At 39.6% G+C, this 19,372-nt stretch overlaps 1 protein-coding gene across 1 annotated transcript; it reads right to left on the reverse strand.

Annotated features, from left to right (window-relative positions):
* Nucleotides 1-361: 361 nt before the first annotated feature.
* Nucleotides 362-6,270, reverse strand: LOC144525075 (UDP-glucuronosyltransferase-like). Its single transcript, XM_078261564.1, has 5 exons — nt 5,307-6,270; nt 3,922-4,053; nt 3,497-3,584; nt 3,137-3,356; nt 362-1,465 (listed from the first exon to the last, which is right to left on the reverse strand). Exons 1-5 carry the CDS (start codon nt 6,165-6,167, stop codon nt 1,183-1,185), a joined length of 1,584 nt encoding a protein of 527 aa, XP_078117690.1. The 5' UTR covers nt 6,168-6,270; the 3' UTR covers nt 362-1,182.
* Nucleotides 6,271-19,372: the final 13,102 nt, after the last annotated feature.

The following is a 19,372-nucleotide window of genomic DNA, read 5'->3' on the forward strand; positions in this document are numbered from 1 at the left end:
GATTTGTCTGCACAGGTCAGACAAAATGAAAGAAAGCAAAATACAAAGATTTGAAGACAAGTTATCACACAGGATGATAATTATTCAGTTTTCGAGCAAAGTGAGATTTTCCGTAAATGACACAGTTGTGTCCTGTGTTCTGGCTCCACCTATAGGCCAAATTTCCTCATTTCTGTCTTGATTTGTAAAGATTTTGCTCCAATAGTGCCATGTATACCCAAGCTGAATTTATTTTATATCCATTCAACAGCTATGGGTGATGACAAACTCGGGGACACATGTTTTCATTTCTCTGCATGCAGTCTGAACGTACAGTATGTTGGGGAGATTCTTCTAGTTAAGGTCAACAAACACAACTTACTCTGAGTGCTGGTAAATTTAATAAAACTCAATGCGGCCCAGGTAGAACCCAAGATGACATAATTTATCTTCAGACCAAGCTGAAGATTCTGCTCACATTGAACACATTTGTTGGCTTCTCTGGACAGGCCACAGGGGCTCCTGGTTGAATTGAAGCTATGATATATCCACAGAGCTTTCCCTGCTTTTCTTTTTTTTGCTAGTAGGCAAAGTCAGAGGGAGAAAAATAAAGACTTGTTGACACTCTTCTTGGGTAAGATAATTGGCTGTTAAATAGTGCATCCACATAGCTTTGGTTGACTGCAAACTAACAGCAGCCTGAGGGTCCCAAATAACAACTTTGACTGAAAGGTCACAAGTTCAAACTTTAGCATCACTTAGTAAATAACAGTGAACAGCCATCTGTTTCCCTAATAACAGCCATTGAGTGCTCTCTGATACATTCCTGAATACTACTGCTCACTGGCAGACTACAGCCCCTTTCGCACATGCACTGCAACCCTGAATTTATCTAGACATTACCCTGAGGAGCTGTATGTGAGAAATGTTACCAGTTTTTTTAAACCTTTAAAACATTTGTTGTAGCCTGTTATAAAAGTTTTACAAAATAAATCCATGACAAAGTAAAAAAAAAAAATAATAATTGTATTAGCTTTACAGTTTGTTTTCCAGAGAGTGGCTCAAAGTCAATTATTGACACACACACATACACACACACACACACGTACATAACACTAGGGTGACATGTCATTGCAGTGTTTCAACCTTCAGTATTTACTTCATTACAGTTTGTAAAAGCTTATGACTGTTGCATTAGAAACACTACTGTTGCTTTTTCTTTGAAGTCCCCTTTCTGCAACACTTACGGGTGCAGAACATGCAGCATTTGAGTGTCACCCACACAACAGTTAGGAGAATAATGACAAAAAAGCCAATGACATCCAGACTATGGTACTGAATCCAGTTCAAGTCATGTGCAGCTACCCTTAAGTGTTCGGCTCCTTTGTGTCTTATGACAAACTCGGTCCAGAAAACAGCCAGGTCCAAAGGCTGAGCAGGACGGTCCAGGTGAATCTGAGACAGCATCACCATCTTCTCTTTGTAACTGGGGAGGAGTCATATTTTGAAAAAACAAAGTTAATAGGATGATCTTCAGTTTCGATCATCACAATGTCTAATCGTATATCCTCATGGACTACATTTGTACAACTTTTTACACTATAAAATGTAGAAAATAAAATGCAAAACATGAATGTCAATATAAAGATAGGTTGCCTTCTAACAGCAAAAGTAATAACAAATTGGTACAGCTTATTAAATGCACCCTGACAAATAAATGTTCATAATATGAATGCAGCAGATGTTATAGCATTAGCTACGACTTAGCATATATCAAGTATATTTAAAGGATATATATAAAAAAGTCATTATTTTAGGGAAGTATTTGTGAAGCTACATGCATTATAAAATGTGTTTAAGAATAAACTAGTAAAAAAGGAAGAAAGCTTCTGCACACATGACAAATGATGACAAAGTTCTAATTTATATTTTTTTCACTTTATACCCTGTTGTTTTGCCTTGGTGTATAATCTTTCTGTTTTTGTGTTGTGTCTTGCTTTATGCTAAGTCGTGTGTTGTACTTTGTTTTGTTGTTTTCTGTCTCTGACACTTTATGCTAAGTTTTGTTTTGCTTGTGTTGTTTTTTTGTATTTTAAAAAGCCTTTTTTAACATCGAAGGCAGGGGACTATAGATGAAAAATAGCCTTTTGGCTAATTCTGGCTTTTTTAACCCATGGGAAATCATGTGGTTTATTAATTTGCGCTGTCCCCTTCCATAAATAAACTAAACTCAAACTCAAACTCAGTCTCCATTGATTTGTTATCTATAGTGGAGGGACATTGACCACAGAAAGTGACTGAAATTGTGCAAAAATAGTTATTTACAAAAATATCCATGTGTTTTTAGTAGGGTTGGGTACCGAAACGCGGTGCCAATAGGGCACCGGTTCCGACATAAACGGTAGTAACGAGACCGTATAAGAACGAAAATTTCGGTTCTTCGTTCCCCTTTTTGGGGAAAGAGGATCTCGTTTTCAGTGTAGCATGCATACATTAATACAATCCAGTTCATTAGTGAAAAAAAGTATGCAGTTATTTAAAAGGTAGATTTCTGACTTTTGTTCGTTTGTATAAACTTGTGGCAATAAAATGGCATTACGCACCGCCGTTTACGTTTAAATAATCGTTTAGCTACATTTTGTCGGGGCTGAACGTGCCCCATGCAACATTATTGAAAACGCCTGTGTGGGTGGACCATGGGTGTGCAGGTGCTTTACAAATACTGAAAATAAAACACATTATTTTACATACTTTATACATAGAATATGAAGTATGTTTGTCAAATTTCTTTTCTTCCATTTTTGTCAGTTCCTTGGGTTTTCTAAATGCTGTCTGATTAAAGGTTCCTTGTAGAGTTTTAGACCTCTAGAAGCGTTATGGAGTTGTTGTTTCTAACAGTGGGTCCCCGTTTTGCACTGATCTATAGGTGGTGGTAATGTGCCAAGATATGCAGGAATTCACCAGCAAATACAAGGAAGAAGACTGAAAGCTAGTAATGCTAAGTATAATAAAAACAATGCAGGATTTAAAATACTTTAAAAATTGGCTTTGTTAATGTTTTTTGAGGAGGGAAAATACACTTGTTGCCTTTTCTGACTTTTTACTTTTCCACATACAACTGAGTGACTCTTTAAATAACATAATCCACCTGTCTTACCTTTTGTCATGGATGATTTTATTAAGTGCAGCCAATAGGTTTTCAGTCGTCACATCATACATTCCGAGTTTCTCTGCAACACCGCGGGACACCATGCGATGTACATTGTCCCCTTGGTCCCCAAACAGTGGAAACATCAACATGGGTACAGCATTACAGATACCCTCATAGATACCGTGGGAACCTCCGTGAGTCATTAAGACTTTAGCTTTGGGATGGGCTGAAGAGCACAAAAACATACACAATTATAGGTCAAGTCCACCACAAATCAATTGCAGGTAATGTTTAAAAAACATACTTCGATTAGTTTGAATGATATGATTCATTACATGACTCTGTCAAGGATAAAACGATACACACCTAAGAGATCATTCTGAGGTAACCACTTCAAAAGTCTCACATTCTTGGGTACATCTTTAGGTTGGGCTCCAGTGTATCTCCACAGAACCTGAAACAGAAATAATACCTCTTCATTTTTAATGATGTGATGTGCAAACTCTTCATGTAATGAGAGTGTGGCATGTTTACAACAAGGCAAGACGGGGGACAAAGTCCTATGGTTCAAACTAATTAGGGCTTTATCAGGTATATACTGAGTGTGGAAATATCTGCCTAATGTGTACTTATTTGCAGTGCTTGTGTAGTTAGGAACTTGTGTTTTTTGTTTGAAGAGATCAATAACATTCTAATACGAGTAATCAGAGTTTTTTGTTGTTGCATGAACTGATATAGGTTATTGGATTGAATCTAAGTGAAGTCATTTAATCTGTTACGGCTATTGTTACCCTTTGAGGAATTTGCCGAAAGGCATCAAAGAACTGTTTAGCCTTCTCCTCAGGCATGCTGGACACCATTGAGCCCAGAGTAAAGACAATAAAGCCGTCGTCCCCTGAGCCATCCACAAACTCCTCCAAGTCCTGCAGACAGATTGGAAAAGAAACAAAAATGAATTGAAAAAACATTTAAAAAAAAAAAATTGCTCATAATAAAACGTTAGATGTAGTGTGCAATGAGCAAAGTGCATTAGCTAGATGGAATTAATTTTATCAACATTGCATTCAGCAGAGATCCACCCAGTTAAATAATGTTAGAAGCACAATCTTATTTGTGTTTATGTCAGAAATCCATTTGATCTATTTGATTCCTGTTAACACAACAGGTCCCCTCACTTCTTTACTTAGATTATGCTGGCCATAGTCCACAAATCTGCTTTTCCTGGCTCAGAGTTCACACACTGAATCTTCCAGCAGACAAACCTGTTCTTTCACAAGTTTGTTAGCCAATTGTTGGTAAATCATGATAAACAGTTAATCTTTACAATCTTTTCAGCACCCGTGTTTGTCCCCATATCCAGTTCACAAGTAGAAGTACCTTCTACCATATAAAATGATGACTGAAAGTTAGTATTTGTTGTATAATATTGAAAAATTCCGCAGGTCCCCAAAATGTATAACATATGTAATAGAAATACTAAATTGGTGCTTGTCTACACTCTGCTTGTTTCCTGAAACCTTTTTTACAAGCAGCACTAATGCAGAGATTCTAAATTCCCTGAATCTTTTCCACTTATGATGTTATGTAAGTTTACAAAAAAAAAACTAATTGTAGTGTGCATTGACTGGTTAAATGCATAATGCACAAGAAAAAAGCTTAGCAAATCAAGTGTTTTCAGTCCTTAAGTCATGGACACAGATATCCAACTAGCCATGTCACAAGAAATCTACAACTAGCTGAAAACACATTTATTTATTTATTAAGTTATTTTGAACAAGAAAACAATTACCTATTAACACATCAGGCTTTCTATTACTTTCATCACATAGCTGCTAACTTTGTCAGAGTGTTTTTGCTGAAAAAGTTTACCAATAGCTTAAAAACAATGAGAGCAGAATCTGTGGGTTGTTTAACCGAAATATTGATCTAAAAGAGCTGCAGTATTGAGTAATAATTCTCCATTGGTTCATCACTATGAGCGACCCCTCTCATATTATACATTGCAATACAATACAATGATTCAATATAAAACTATTGATTGGTGTATTTTTCTGGTTTTCAGTGTAGTTTTTGTTTCATCAACGTCTACGTCTTTAGCCTGTCTCAACACAAAGACAGTGTATGCTATTTGCCTTAAGTGAATCCAGATGTGATCATACATTCTTTACATACTCACCGCTGGCAGAGGAGCTTTCTTTGCACAATTGATACCTCCAATTAAAACCATGTTTGGCATGAGAGGTCTGGGTCTTTGAAAAGCAAAGTCATATCTGAGAAGCCACATAGCGCCCTGACTAAGAAGGTCCTTGTAGTCCATGTTGTCTCCTAAATAATTGCTGACCAGATCGTCAAAGTGGACATACATTATTCTGCACAAGTAGGACTCCATAATATACATCAACATGTTTTTGACTCTTTGTGGGAAGGTCATGATGTCTGTATTACCAGAATAGGCCACAGGAACGTAGGAAGGAGGAGAGGGACACTGACTAGCCTTTGCATGCAGCTCACATGGAAGTCCATTCAGGAAATAAACCACTGGAATAGAAAAGACATGAGCCAGAATGGAGCCGCAGGGAAGGAAGGGGTCTGTGAGCACAAGATCGAACCCCCCATCCTTCAGTCGACTCATAAGAGGCTGGTTGTTCAGCAAACTCTTGCAGCCTTTGACCTGCAATGAAGTAAAGCTAACCAGACGCTGCACATTGATAAACAAATCTGTGAATTCCGGTGGCTTGAGGAACACTCCATCCGCAAGCTCGTTTAGTTTTCCATCCAGTTCAGCTTTGGTAAAGGACACTGGGTAGAACTCTGTCTTGAAGCTGTCTGAACTATTCATCAACAGGCTGTATTCAGGCACCAGCACCAAAACCTCATGGCCCCTTTGGCTCAGCTCCTTCACCAGTATCTTCATGCTAAGCCAGTGACTTCCATCCATAGGCACAACCAGCACCTTCTCCCCCTGAACTGGCCCCAGCCTGAGGCAGCACAGCCAGGCCACCAGCCCCAGTGCAGGAAACCACACCCCGCCGCTCATTGCCTCTTCTCTGTACTGCAAGCTGGCTTGTTGTAAGAGCTAGTGATAGCTGTTGTTAAAAGGTAGCTTTATGTGTTGCGTGTGTGAGTGAGCGAGCAAGCTTTTGTTTAGAATCTGCAGGAAGTTGGGAGGAGGGGGCTATTCTAAAACCACAGGAAGACTGAGTCTGAATGAGATGGGGATTGGGCTAGTACTCTGTTAGTCTCTAGATAATCTCTTATCTCTTCTCTTTTGGGACTTTGCTTATTTTCTTTTCACTTCATGTCTTTCCTGTCATGTCTTGGTGGATTGCTTTTTAACATATTTACAAATGATATAATTTTTACCTTTTTATATTGTAAATTGCAATGCCGTTTTGTTATTATGGAATGTGAGGTAGCGCAGACTAAGCATTATAGAAATTGTATGTTTATCCAATGAAATATGTTAACAGAAATAAGTTGAGTGACTTTTGGGATATCAGTTGTGAAAATATTTTTCTTTATTATTCATCACGTTAATTGCAATTTTTTCTACTTCTTATTTATCTATTTTCTCCAGCAGTGGACTTGCAAGTCATGGTAGCTATGCATGTTTGCAGCTTGTACTACCTACAGATTGGTGCAAAGTCCTTTGTTTACTTTAGGCTGCTCTGTCTCTCCTTCCCAGAAAAACACATGCGTGCGGGCCATTGCGTGTGCTCTTTTTAACCTCTTTTTTTTTTCACTCGCTCCAGTCGCACGCGAACCTTTTCCTACAGCCATTGTAAAAACACAGATTGCGTGCAAAGCGTAGTTGGTAGTAGTGTGTTGTAATATGAAACCAACACCCTCCTCTTTGGAGGAATTACATCAGACCAACAATGTAATGTGTGGAATTTTACCCTCGGTTACAACTTGCATGGTCTTGGGAAACTCTTTATGAGAGTAACTGTTTAGCACTTATTGTGACATTGAATATGTTATTAGCTCATTCAAATTAAGGAAGAACAAGAATATAGTTATTAGAAGAATATCAGGAGTAAAGTAAGTTGATCCTCATGGATCCATGACACATACAACAGCAAATTACCTTATTGTAGAGTAGAATGTGCTGTTCCTGCTTTAATTTTTATTTCTACACAATGTAAACTACCTACCTGGAAGGGCAACACAGATTATTTTACAGATTTAGGTGAATGACCACCTATTCTTATAGTAGACACTGTTACTTTTAAGACTACATCCACACAAAACTGGCTATATTTGAAAACACTTCCTCTTTTCTCAGTTTTTTGCCCTCCGTGCACGCTGTTTTTAACACTGAAAAAAACTGTTTTCAAAAATAGTCTCCAGAAAAGCTAAACTAAGCTTTTGTAAAATGATGACATAAACTCAGAGGCAGTAAAGAACTGAACGGAGTAGCCAGGCTGTGTCTGTCCCACTTCTTACAGTTTTGTTTCTTGCCGACTGAAATATAAGGAATGTAACTGTTTTTTTGTTATTTAGATTTTAGATTTAACTTGGTTAGTGTAGATATAGTCTAAAGGTGTCAACTGTAGTAAATGTTGGATGGTTGAACAGTCTCTAAAAGCCTTTCTGAAGTCAGAATTAACTTTCTGAAACCAACAATCAACACGAGCAAGCACGACCACTTCAGGCAGTGATTGTATACTATTACGCTTGCCTTAAAACTTTCAGCGCAAGGTAGTTTTTTTTTTTGTTTTTTTTTAAACATACTGATATTTTCAAAGTCATGCTTCAACTTTTAAAGGGCTCCATAGGCTTCACCACTGCATGAACTTGCATTGCCAATCATCACCAGTCTGAACCTGGCTGTTGTACCTGGACCCAGTGCCCAGTTTCAGACTGAGACCCCTGAGACAACCTGGAATGCAGGGAAAATGAGGCTCTTGCACAATGTGGAGGTGGAGCTGGTAAGCACACTTACCATGCACAATCCTTGACCTTACTTCTCTTTGTGTCTCCTAGGTTTTGGCACTCCTTTTCTTCTATACAAATACTGTATGTCATCTATAACATGGCAGTATATCTCTGTGGTTTAGCTCTGTGCTTTTATCTATCTATCTATATCTATATTTTTTATCTTTGTAAACTTAAAACAGGGACACTGCCCCAGGGGCGTCACTAGACCTAGAGCTGCACTGGGGCACAAGCTCCCCTAGGGGGGGTCCATGGGCATGCAAGAAAATTTTGTGTATTTTAACGTTTAAATGCATCAATCTGGTGCACTTTGAAAAGAAATTCAGAGGTTAGACTTGATTATTCATATATCTATGGATGGGAATATTTGTGCTGTAGCCTGAGCTATTTTGCACTTCAGAATTTTAACCATGCACACACAGGTGGAATAGTTTTTTTCTTCATAATTTTGCATTAATGTCACTAGGAAGCATACCAGTAGAAATATATATTCATATTTGTAAGTGGATATATATAAGTAAGTGGGATTGTCTGGAATCTGGCAATATAATAACCATTATGGTGGAATACACTGGCTAAGCAATTTACAAAAAATATCTGTGCTGACATAAATATTTTACATGAGAATACATTATAATTTTGTAGATCATGTAGAAATTATGTTGCAATTTCAAAACCGGATTACTCAGGGGCCGCTTGTTGTACCGATGCATGTGTTGAGTGAAGAGTTTGTGAGATATTTCACAGAGAGTAATGGGTGTGCAGAGATTTATGCAGAATGCAAATATGATAACATTTCATGTAAGTTCAATGTTAATTTTCTTGCAATTTGTCACAGCAATGGGGTTAACACTTTTGCATGCGCCATATCCGTGTCACATTCTCATTAGGGGCTGAGCCCCCCTAAAGGTCTGATCCTAGAATCGCCCCTGCTGCTACTTCATACTTGTACTCCACTACACCTCAGAGGGAAATGTTGTAATGTTTACTGCACTACATTTATCTGACAGCTTTTGCTTTAATGCTTCACGCTGGGCTTGTTTCTGCAACAGCTCATTGAATATCGGATACAATTAAAACTATTGAGGAAATATTTTCCTTTGACATTGGTCCAGTATTAAACGAGATCACTGCAGTCGGCAACGGCGAAACAAGCTACAATGTAAGTTAATAGGACGTCAATTGTACAGCTTGTTTTTACGTTCATAAAAGTGCCTGTTTTGCCACTGACAGACTCAGATTAATATTCTAAGTGTCTGACAACATTATGGAAAGTATTTCTAAGGAGGTCGACCTTTCTGTTAAAGAGTAAGATCCTTTTTTAAAACATAAAAAGTCCGCGAAATTTCGTTCGCTAAACCCACCAGACTCCATGTAAATAAACAGTAATTTTAGCATCGTAAAATGGGCATTCTAGAACATCTCTGAGCTCTGAGCAGTGCTTGCTCTGGCTGTCTTGAGCCTGTGCGTGTAGGGTGCACGACTATTTCATTCCAATTTCGGTCACAGTGAAAACCAGGGACATTTCCGGGGACAGCTCCAGCCGGGGACAGGTCACCGAAACCGGGGACTGTCCCCGGAAACCGGGGACGTCTGGTCACCCTACCTTAGCATTCATTTGGAGTGGTGTACATGATGAATGTAAGTCCAAAAACAGCTTAAAGGAGAATTCTGGTCAATTTCAACACGTAGCTCTGTTGTATGTAAATTTGGAGTGCTGGCAGTAGCAACAAAAAACGGAAACAGTCGGTGCTGTCTACACCATGATATCCCCCTGCTAGCGTTAGCACCCAACAGGCTTAAACAGGGCAAGTTTTAAACATGTTTTAAGCCTCTAAACATGCTCGAAATGTCATTACAAGTGCCTACCCATGTACAGTGATTCCTTCCGAGGGAACACAGCGAATCTGACTGCAGTAGATGTGACAGAAAAGCATAAAAGTTGTGTTAATCCAGCCAGTGCACCTCTGTTTATTTCCTGTTTTCCAGTCAAGTCCACACTAGTCGATTGTCAAACTCATACAATCCAATATTCCAGTCAAATTTGCTGTGTTCCCTCGGAAGGAATCACTGCACATGGGTAGGCACTTGTATTGACAATTTGAGCATGTTCACTCAGGGAAAGTGAGGTCAGGAAACTGCTGAACGAATATAATTTCTTAATTCTTCCCCCGGCTGCACAAGTTCAAAATCTCCTCAGGGAGAGGAGGACACCTGTATCTTTGACTTCATTTTCTTTGAGTGAAACTACTAATATTGGATAGAAACAGGACAGCAAGTGTGCTTTCAAAATGTGAACCTCAAAAATAGAAATCAGTTAAAAAGATTACTGCTTTTTTTACTGTAAGTATCAAGGAAGGTTAAATTCAACTGGGCAACTGGACTTGGTTAAGGTTCTTGAAGTTGTTACGTCTCTCATCCGAGGCCAGTATTTGGCCTCATGTGAGCATGCCAACGATGGTTGTTCAGACTTGGCCTGTCTGTGAAAAAGGTCTATTGCAAAGTACTCTCATAGAAATCATTGGTCCTAAGCTGCTCCCATGTGCTGCTGCCAGGATGACCTGGAGGTTCATTTTACTGACACTGGGAGAATGGCACAAACTGTTTTAAAAAAAATTGTTGGCAGTTGGACAGTCAAACCTGCGTAAAGAAACACAGCAGCACCTTGTTTCCCCCATTAGAATAGACTGTTGATCTTTCGGTTGCCCCTCATCATGAAATTAGTTTGCTGTAGGTATCCTCCTCACCCTGAAGTGTTTTCAGAGATGTAAATACGCAGCAAAAAAAGAAACGTCCTGTCACTTTCAACTGCTTTTATATTTGAACATGACACGCATGAACAATTTTGCACAGAGCCTCAGTGGCCCATGAGGAACAACTGTGTTAAGTTTTGTGCCAATCGGAAAAAAACCGTTGCCAAGATACAACCGTTCCTGTTTCGACAGCCGCATACAGGAAGTTGGTCTTCCATAACTTGCACATTGTTTTAGCTATCAAAATTCTTTTGAAAACCTTTTGTCATGAGGGTACACCGAGTCTATACGCAAGTTTTCGTGCAGATTGGACTCACGCCCCAGGAGGAGTTAAGGCCTTTTTATGGTTGTGCGTCGAATCGACGGCGTACCCCCGCAGACTGCTCTGCATCTACGCCGGACCCTACGCCGTAGCCTGACGTGCACCTCTCGAAAAATGTAACTACACGTTGCAGCGACTCACGTCGCTCGGCCGTGGCTTGGTAGCATTGCATTTCCCCTGACTCATTTCCTGGTTCTCCTTCTCCGTGAACAACATGAGATCAAGGAGAGGGTTAACTTTTCCTGCTCCGGATTTCCCACCTTGATCAGAAAACACAGGGGAGACACTTTGTTTTTCTCAATAACAACAAATATAAACATCAGGCCACTTACGTAGGCTACGGCGAAAGCTCTGCATGGAGCCTGTGCAGAACCATAAAAAGGCCTTTAGACAAAGTAGGTTTCCCATATATCAATATTTTGCTTATTATTTCAAAACATTTAAACAGCACCATCTAATGGCCGATTGCCGCCAAATTTGGCACAGATGCTAAATCGGCCGTGAGGAACTTTGTCAAGTTTCGGGGCAATCGGATCAAGTGTTGCCAAGGTACACTATAAGTAAGTTGCTATAACTTGTGCATTTTTTCAACAATTTTTTAACTTTTCGTCATAACGGTCCACAGATAGTACCTGCAAAGTTTCGTGAAGATCGGAATCACCGTCTAGGAGGAGTTTGAAAGAATGTAAAACACATGAAAAATGCATAAATATAAAAATGGCCTTCCGGTTGGGCGGAGCTAATGAAGGTAAATTGGAAATATGTCCGCAATAATTAGAGCAATATGTGTAGTAAAGCTGGTGAATATCGGAGCAACTATGTCCAAGTTAAGACCTTCCACGCATTAGGGGGCGCTATGGAGCCCGCTTACAGGTATGGGCCAAATCGCTGTACAGTCTCGCAAAGCTCCCAGGCGTTTATGTGGGAGCCAATTTTTGTGAGTTTTCATATATATTAAGGCTGTCAAAAATGTGCCCAAGGGCTAAAAGCAATTAGGGGGCGCTATAGAGCAACCATACCACTCCCAAGCCTAAATGTGAACTCAGATCAAAGAATTTCCTATTCTGCACATGGCTGCACAATTTTGAGCATTTTGGTGCATGCTAAAGTCCTAAAACACCTGTTTATAAAATGAAAAATTTTGCACGAAAACCAAGATGGCCGACTTCCTGTCAGGTGGAAAATTTTCAAAAAAATGCTACATGGACTATATATACCTCAAAATTTGGGTATATTAACTTCTCATTTTTTTCCGAATCATGGCGCTCGTTAGGGGGTGCTAAGGAGCCCTCTGGTGACGCACAAGCCCAATCACTACAGAACTTTGCAATTTTGTGTGCAAATCTTTTTAAGTTTTCGTGGAATCTAACCTCCTCAAAAATGCGACGAAGGACTCGGAAAAATAATAATCCTTGCAAAAAAAATAGTTTCCTCGCACTTTCGTGCTTGGGCCCTAATGACATTCCCATGAGCCTCCCTAGCACTTTGTGTTAATAGCTAATTAGAAAATGTTAGCATGTTAACACTCAACAAAGGTGATCATGGTACACATTATACCCGCTTACCTTTAGAAGGTTAGCATTGTCATTGTTTGCATATTTCTGATGTTAACATTTAGCTCAAAGCACCACTGTGCTTAAAGCTGTAGTGCATAGTTTCTGTCTCCCCCATGAGGAATTCTAAGTAATGACAACAAAACTGTCAGCACGTCCACATGATAAAAGCCTTCCGTGATCGTGCACCACCCCCACCCCTCCTCCACGCAGTTGCTAGTAGCAAAGGAGGATTAAAAAAACAGGATGGACTCTTCAGAAAAGGTAATTATCTTTACTTGAGTTTCTGCTCGCGAAAGTCGCCGGACGACACAATCTTCTGAACGTAGCCATACTGAGAAATACAAAGAGTGTTGTGTGGCGCTAATAGTCTTAAAGCCCCAGTGTGTAACGTTTGTAGTTGTTCATTATCAAAATCTGTATTGCCCTTCACAAACTTGTCCTTTTTCATGAATATTGACCACCACCATCAATTTCAAGTATTCCTATTAGCCTGGAATTTTACATTTGCGCTTGCATGAACTGGGGTAGACGCTCCATAATGATGTGACATCATTACAAGTGCCATCTTGAAATACGTTAGTCGGTAAGGGACGTACTGCGCCGCCTTTCGCGTTTTTGACTCACAGCTGCTGCTGCTGTCGCTTCCCGGCCCCGGCAAGTTTGAAGAAGGAAACATGGAGGACCACAAGTATTCAAAATCCAAATTTCAGGAACATGAGTCTTCTTCTTTGCCCAGAAAAAGAAAACGGATATTGAAAAGAGCAAGAGACCGGCATCATCAGAAAAAAGACTGAACGTTGGAGCTGCTTTGGATGCACACACCAAATCCCAACTAATTATCCTCCGGACCGCTGCAGTCTCCTTTTCTTTCTCTCTCCTTTCCGTCGGGTGGTGCGCGTGCCCGCTCATGGTGTGAAGCATGCGTCCACGCCACTCTCCAACATTAACATTAATTAAGAGAACGCATGAACTTTGTACACCTTCACTTTTTGAAGCGTGACGGCTACCGTAGCTGCAATACTGCGTGGCGAGACAGAGTTGATTGCGATATATGATCTCAACGCTAGATGGGAGTAAATCTTACACAATGTAGCTTTAATTAGCTTTGTAGCAACTCATTTGGCAATGGCTTGAATGTTCCGGACGTTCATTAATATCAAAAAGTAACGCACTAAAGCTTTAAGTGCTCCTTGGCAGCTCCTTCCTGGCCTGCACATATGCCCTCACTAGAAATATGCTGGTACCTTTTTGTGGCTCCTTCATTTTGTCTGTAATGCAAAACTTCATCAGGGAGCGATACGGATTGGTTCCGTAACTCTTAGTTATTCAAAAGCAAGTTTCAGCAGTCAACAGAAGAAGCTGATTGTGTGGGTAGAGTTTTTTCAGAAATGGTGGAAATGGTGCATGCTGACTACATGGCTGGACTCCAGTTCTCATGTGCCCCTCCCACCCACTCCCACCCTTTCCCTCAGTTCCGTCTCCACAAAAGAACCCCAGGAGTAACGGCTCTGACAGGAAACAGGGCTGTGTTTGGGTTGATATGTAATTATATATACAACATGAAATATGCTACTTTCATGTTGCACTGGCATACAGACACAGGAACTTCCTAACACAGAAATGTTAAGAAGCCACCTGTGCGGATGAGGTGTTTCAGCCCCTGTAGTGTCTGGGAGTCTTAAACTGGACAACCTCCTTATTATGACCAACTTTCTAGATTGAGCCATGCTCCACTTTGTTCTGATGACACTGCAGCTGACTACAGGAGGGTGCAGTGGAGTGTTGTTGCATGCTCTCTAGGGTCAGTTAGCTAGTTTTGGGGAAATGCTTTTTATATTCCTGGAGGGGTGAAGGAAGAGTGGCCAGCTTTTTGCATGCACAGGTTCATGTCCATTCTCATGTTGTGTTGGTGTCATGGGATGGGGTGGGATGCCACCATTGGGCATCACTCCTTAAAGCCTAGGACTTCATGTACATGTAGTGCAAGCAACAGCTCAACCGCAGCTATCGTACAGTCCTCCATCCTTGGTAGTTTTGTGACCATAAAGGCCCTGACACACAGAGCCGATAATCGGCCGTTGGACAGTCTGGCAAGGTCAGTGACTCGAGTCTGTTCGGTGTGTTCTGTGCCGTCGCTGTGGGTCACATTCAGTGATGGGAATAACGGCGTTATAAATAACAGCGTTACTTTTTTTCAGTAACGAGTAATCTAATTGATTACTCTTCCCATCTTAATAACACCGCTACCGTTACTGCGAAACAATGCGGCGCGTTACTATATTTGAAGTAGTTTTTTTTCATCAGACCAACTAGATCTCTGAGTCTGAGCCTCTTCTTTCGCGCGAAAGGGAAACACAGTTGTCTGAGGTCACATACGGGCACCTGACGGGCACAAGGCTACATTGCGCATGCCTCAAACCGTGCGGCACACCACACGCTCCGAACCGAGACAAGCGGTCCGAGCGGTTCGGATGTTTTTTCATGAACCGTACCACCCCTAATAAACATATCTACATACATGGCATTTGATTGGAGGCTAGTCTCACTTTGTTCCACAGCAACATTAAAATAGTTTAGATTTGTGTACATTGTTTCTGTTAATAATGTATTGTATTAAGTGTCCATTTCATTATAATATTCAGATTTATCATAAATAATTGAACATGCACATGTATTTTAAGTTCCATTAAAGAGGGGTAGGTAGAGGTGGGGTCATATTTGAGCATTTAAAAATGTACTTGAAAGTAACGCAATCGTTACTTTCTGAAGTAACTAGTTACTTTCATAATTTGTAACTGAATAACTAATTGAATTACTTTTTGGAAGAAGTAACTGTAACTAATTACTTTTTAAAAGTAACTTGCCCAACACTGGTCACATTACTGCTGAAACATCCGGTTGAATAGTATTTGGTTCAGAAGCTTTTTATCTTTTTGAGGGTAGAAAGTGCTGCTCCGTTGCAGTCAGTCTCAGACTCAAGTTGGATACAGGTGCAGCAGCCATGGGCAGTATGAGAAAAATAAAGTTGTTTTTTTTAAGCATGTGAATATGTTCTAGTTGAATCACAAAAGTATGAATCTGAAAACAGTATATAATATGATAACATATAAGAAAGATTCCAGATCGGCCCATCTGAGCTTTCATTTTCTCAAAGGCAGAGCAGGATACCCAGGGCTCGGTTTACACCTATCACCATTTCTAGCCACTGGGGGACCATAGGCAGGCTGGGGGAACTTATGTTAATGTTAAAAAAAAAACTCATAAAGTGACATTTTCATGCCATGGGACCTAATTAAATGGAATTCTAACATTCTCAAAACAAGTATGACACGATGTTGATAACCTGATGAAATGTGCCACTTTGGAAAATAATAAGATACTGTTGCTTAATTGTCAGTTTGCAGCCAAGGTAATTATTATATCAGTCAGTTATATCTGACTGCACAAACAAATAAAAAACATAATTAATTTCAGATTAATACAAACTCCTTTAGGAACTTTGTCTATTTACTTGCTAAATTTGTGTCAGTTATGTTCATATTTTGAGCATTTTATGATAGACTTATTTTTATTCAGAGTATAATTTTAATTAAAATGTTCAAACAAGAGAAACATCTGACTTCTTAAGCACTTTGAAAACATACACAAAGAAAAAAGAGCCTTTTATGAGAAACTCTTGTACTAATGTACTGCAGTTTTGATCGTTTGATGTTGCTGCAAACTATGAACTGATTGCACAGTTCTACCAGGTGGTGGTGCCAAAGCCATAAAAACAACAACCAAGTGGATTTTTTTCTGTTGGTTTACTGTACCATTCGTCATCAATCCAGGGGGCATTACCATGTACAGGCCCTGTTTTATTTCAGCACCAAACACTGCACCAAACCGGGACACATTAGAGGTTTCCAGTAGACAACCATTGTGAGAGTGAATCAGTTACATAGTCCTATCAAGTATAGCTGCATCATATTCAGCTTTTCAGAGACGAAATGTAGTTCATAAAAGTTAATAGCAGTCCGATATCAGTGTTCACAGTTCAGGCCAGTTAGTGTAACCAATGTGATCTCTGCGTTGTGTAATAGTTGAAGACTTCACACTTGATTCTCAATCTTTAGATTAGATTTATTCTGGTAAACAAAGAATTATATCCAGGGGCCTGTTTCACAAAAGCAGAATATATACATCCAGGATAACTGATAAAGCGAGGCTTGACCTAGTCTAATCTGTGCATCCTGGCTTGGTGCGTTTCACGAAGGCCAAGCCAGCCTGAGGAGGAGCGACTAGGTTGAGCCAGGATGAAGTAATTCAGATAGATGCGCGTCCACGGCTTTCCTCAAAAGACAGCGAGGTTGATCACAGATTTACTGATGCCAAAATGGAGAATACGCATTGTACATACTTTATACAGAGTGAGCAGCAGCTTCTTGTGGAAGTATGATGACGTGAAACACATTATTTGTATAAAAAAGAAAAGAAACACGGCCGCTGTAATGAAACAGCGAGAGAAAGCCTAGCAGACGATCACGGACCGACTGAATGCGTAAGCAGCCTAAATAACTGACCACTGCTCTGAATTGAAACCGTCATTATCATTCCATTCAAGGATTAGGCTACTAATCATTTGCACAAATTAACAGTTGTACTCTTTGCCTTAAAAGGAAGCAAAAGATAATGTTACTCAGGAAAGTTACCATGAAGATCAATTTTCTACAACGCTAGACTATGATGCCTTAATATCTCTTTCACTCTGTTCCTCCCTCTCTCTCATGGGCTAAAATATACATTTCCTAAGTCATATTAACTTCCACTGCTCGCTTTTAATGCAAAGTGTACAACTGTTCGTTTTTGCAAATGACAGTGACTCATTGAATGGTTTCAGTTAAGAGCAGTAGTTATACAGTTATACATAAATGTATATTTTTAGACTATCATTCAGTCTGTCCGCTATTATCTGCCACACGTTTTCTCGCATTTTTTTATTTTTTATAGAGGACGAGTTTCCTTCTCTACATATTATATGCCTTGCTCCCTTGTATATATGGACATAGAAAATCAAGACACTGATGAAATTGGACTCTAAAATCTAGAAACTATAAAGATAATTAAGTGATAAATCCCATGTACACTGTAAACATGAATGGAACAGAGTATATTCATCAGTTATTTCCCCCCCAGCAAAATATAAGGTCAAAAACCATTGAGGTGTCCTCCCCCTGTTGTTGATGATCCCCCCCACTGCATGAATGTACAGTAGCCTACAACACTAGATGGTTACTGGTCCAGTGAACTAAGACTATAATTTGGGAGGAATGTACAATTAAGATATGTTCTTTAAATTGTACAATCCTCCCAAATTATAGTCCCAGTTTACTGAACAACACAATTTGTATGCTAAAAATGCCAAATACAATGCACATGGAAGTGGAACAAACATGACCCTTATTGTTAAAGAATTTTAAAAAAATGAATCAACTAAAATAATTCAAGGTGCATTGGTCAACAGAAATGTACAGCATTGTATGTGTTGCCATTAGTAACAGACTTCATTTAAAACACATTTGAAATGTTATCAGCCTTTTCTAATTATCTCAACAACTGCCATAATATATTCATCAAACTTCTAACAATATGAACAGCAGTCTTCATACAGCAATATAACAGTAACAATGACTGTCACATGAATAATTATTAAAAAAAAATAATGGTCACAACTTTAAATAATAACAGTACTTAAAGGAACAGCAATATGCACATGTTGTATTTTAATCCAGGCTGATAACAATAGGGTAAAACCACTGCTGAGTGATCAGAAAAGGCTCCAGGATTAAATAAATCCTGGCTGTTAGCCTGGTCGGGAGCAGGCTAGCTGCACAGAATAAATCTCCATGGTGATTTATGTGCCTCCACTTTCGTGAAACCGAGTCAAGGCTTAAATCATCCAGGATAACTGATAAATCCCGGCTTAATCCCTTATCTTGGTTTTGTGAAACAGGCCCCTGGTCAGCCACATAGGACACAGTGTACACACCCAGTCATTCACGGGCACACTCCTCGTGCACTGGCCCCGCTAAATCACGTACAATGGCATATATAATATCACAACACATTAAATTGAACAAATATGTAAACAAAAAAATACAATATGTACCTGGTAAACAAAGAATTATATCCTGGTCAGCCACGTAGTACACAGCGTACACACCCAGTCATTCTAATTACAGATGGACAAAAGCAAATTAGCGACCTAGCAGGCTACGCTAACTAGCCGGCTAAGCTAACTAACATGACCTGAGCACTTTCTGTACATTGCACGAGATAAGCATTTCAAACAGTATACATAGCCATCGCTACATTCTACCGAAGTATATACATCATCATATCAGCATGGCATGTAAATTAAATATTATTAAAAGAAACAATTAAAATGTGCTTATGACTGGGTGCGATCCAACCTACCACGGGCACACTCCTAGTGCACTGGCACCGCTAAATCACATAAAAGGGCATATATCTACAGAGGAGATGCCCACTGACCAACCACAATACAGAATGTCAATAAAACCTCTTGGTATTGGATGATTAAACCCTGGCAAGTGGAATCACTAAATGACTCACCAAATGATGCTGTTTGCACCTAAACCACCATGAAAAGTATTTGCAAATATCATATTCA

Source organism: Sander vitreus, chromosome 11 (genome assembly GCF_031162955.1).
Source record: "Sander vitreus isolate 19-12246 chromosome 11, sanVit1, whole genome shotgun sequence".
Lineage (NCBI taxonomy): Eukaryota > Metazoa > Chordata > Actinopteri > Perciformes > Percidae > Sander > Sander vitreus.

Bases quoted from the DNA above. Each gene is read 5' to 3' on its own strand.
- LOC144525075 (XM_078261564.1), bottom strand. From the start codon at position 6,167: ATGAGCGGCGGGGTGTGGTTTCCTGCACTGGGGCTGGTGGCCTGGCTG. The intron at 3,585-3,921 runs GTAACAATAGCC...TTTCTGTTTCAG, and splicing joins TTCGGCAAATTCCTCAAAGG to GTTCTGTGGAGATACACTGG. The intron at 1,466-3,136 runs GTAAGACAGGTG...ACTCCTCCCCAG, and splicing joins AAAATCATCCATGACAAAAG to TTACAAAGAGAAGATGGTGA.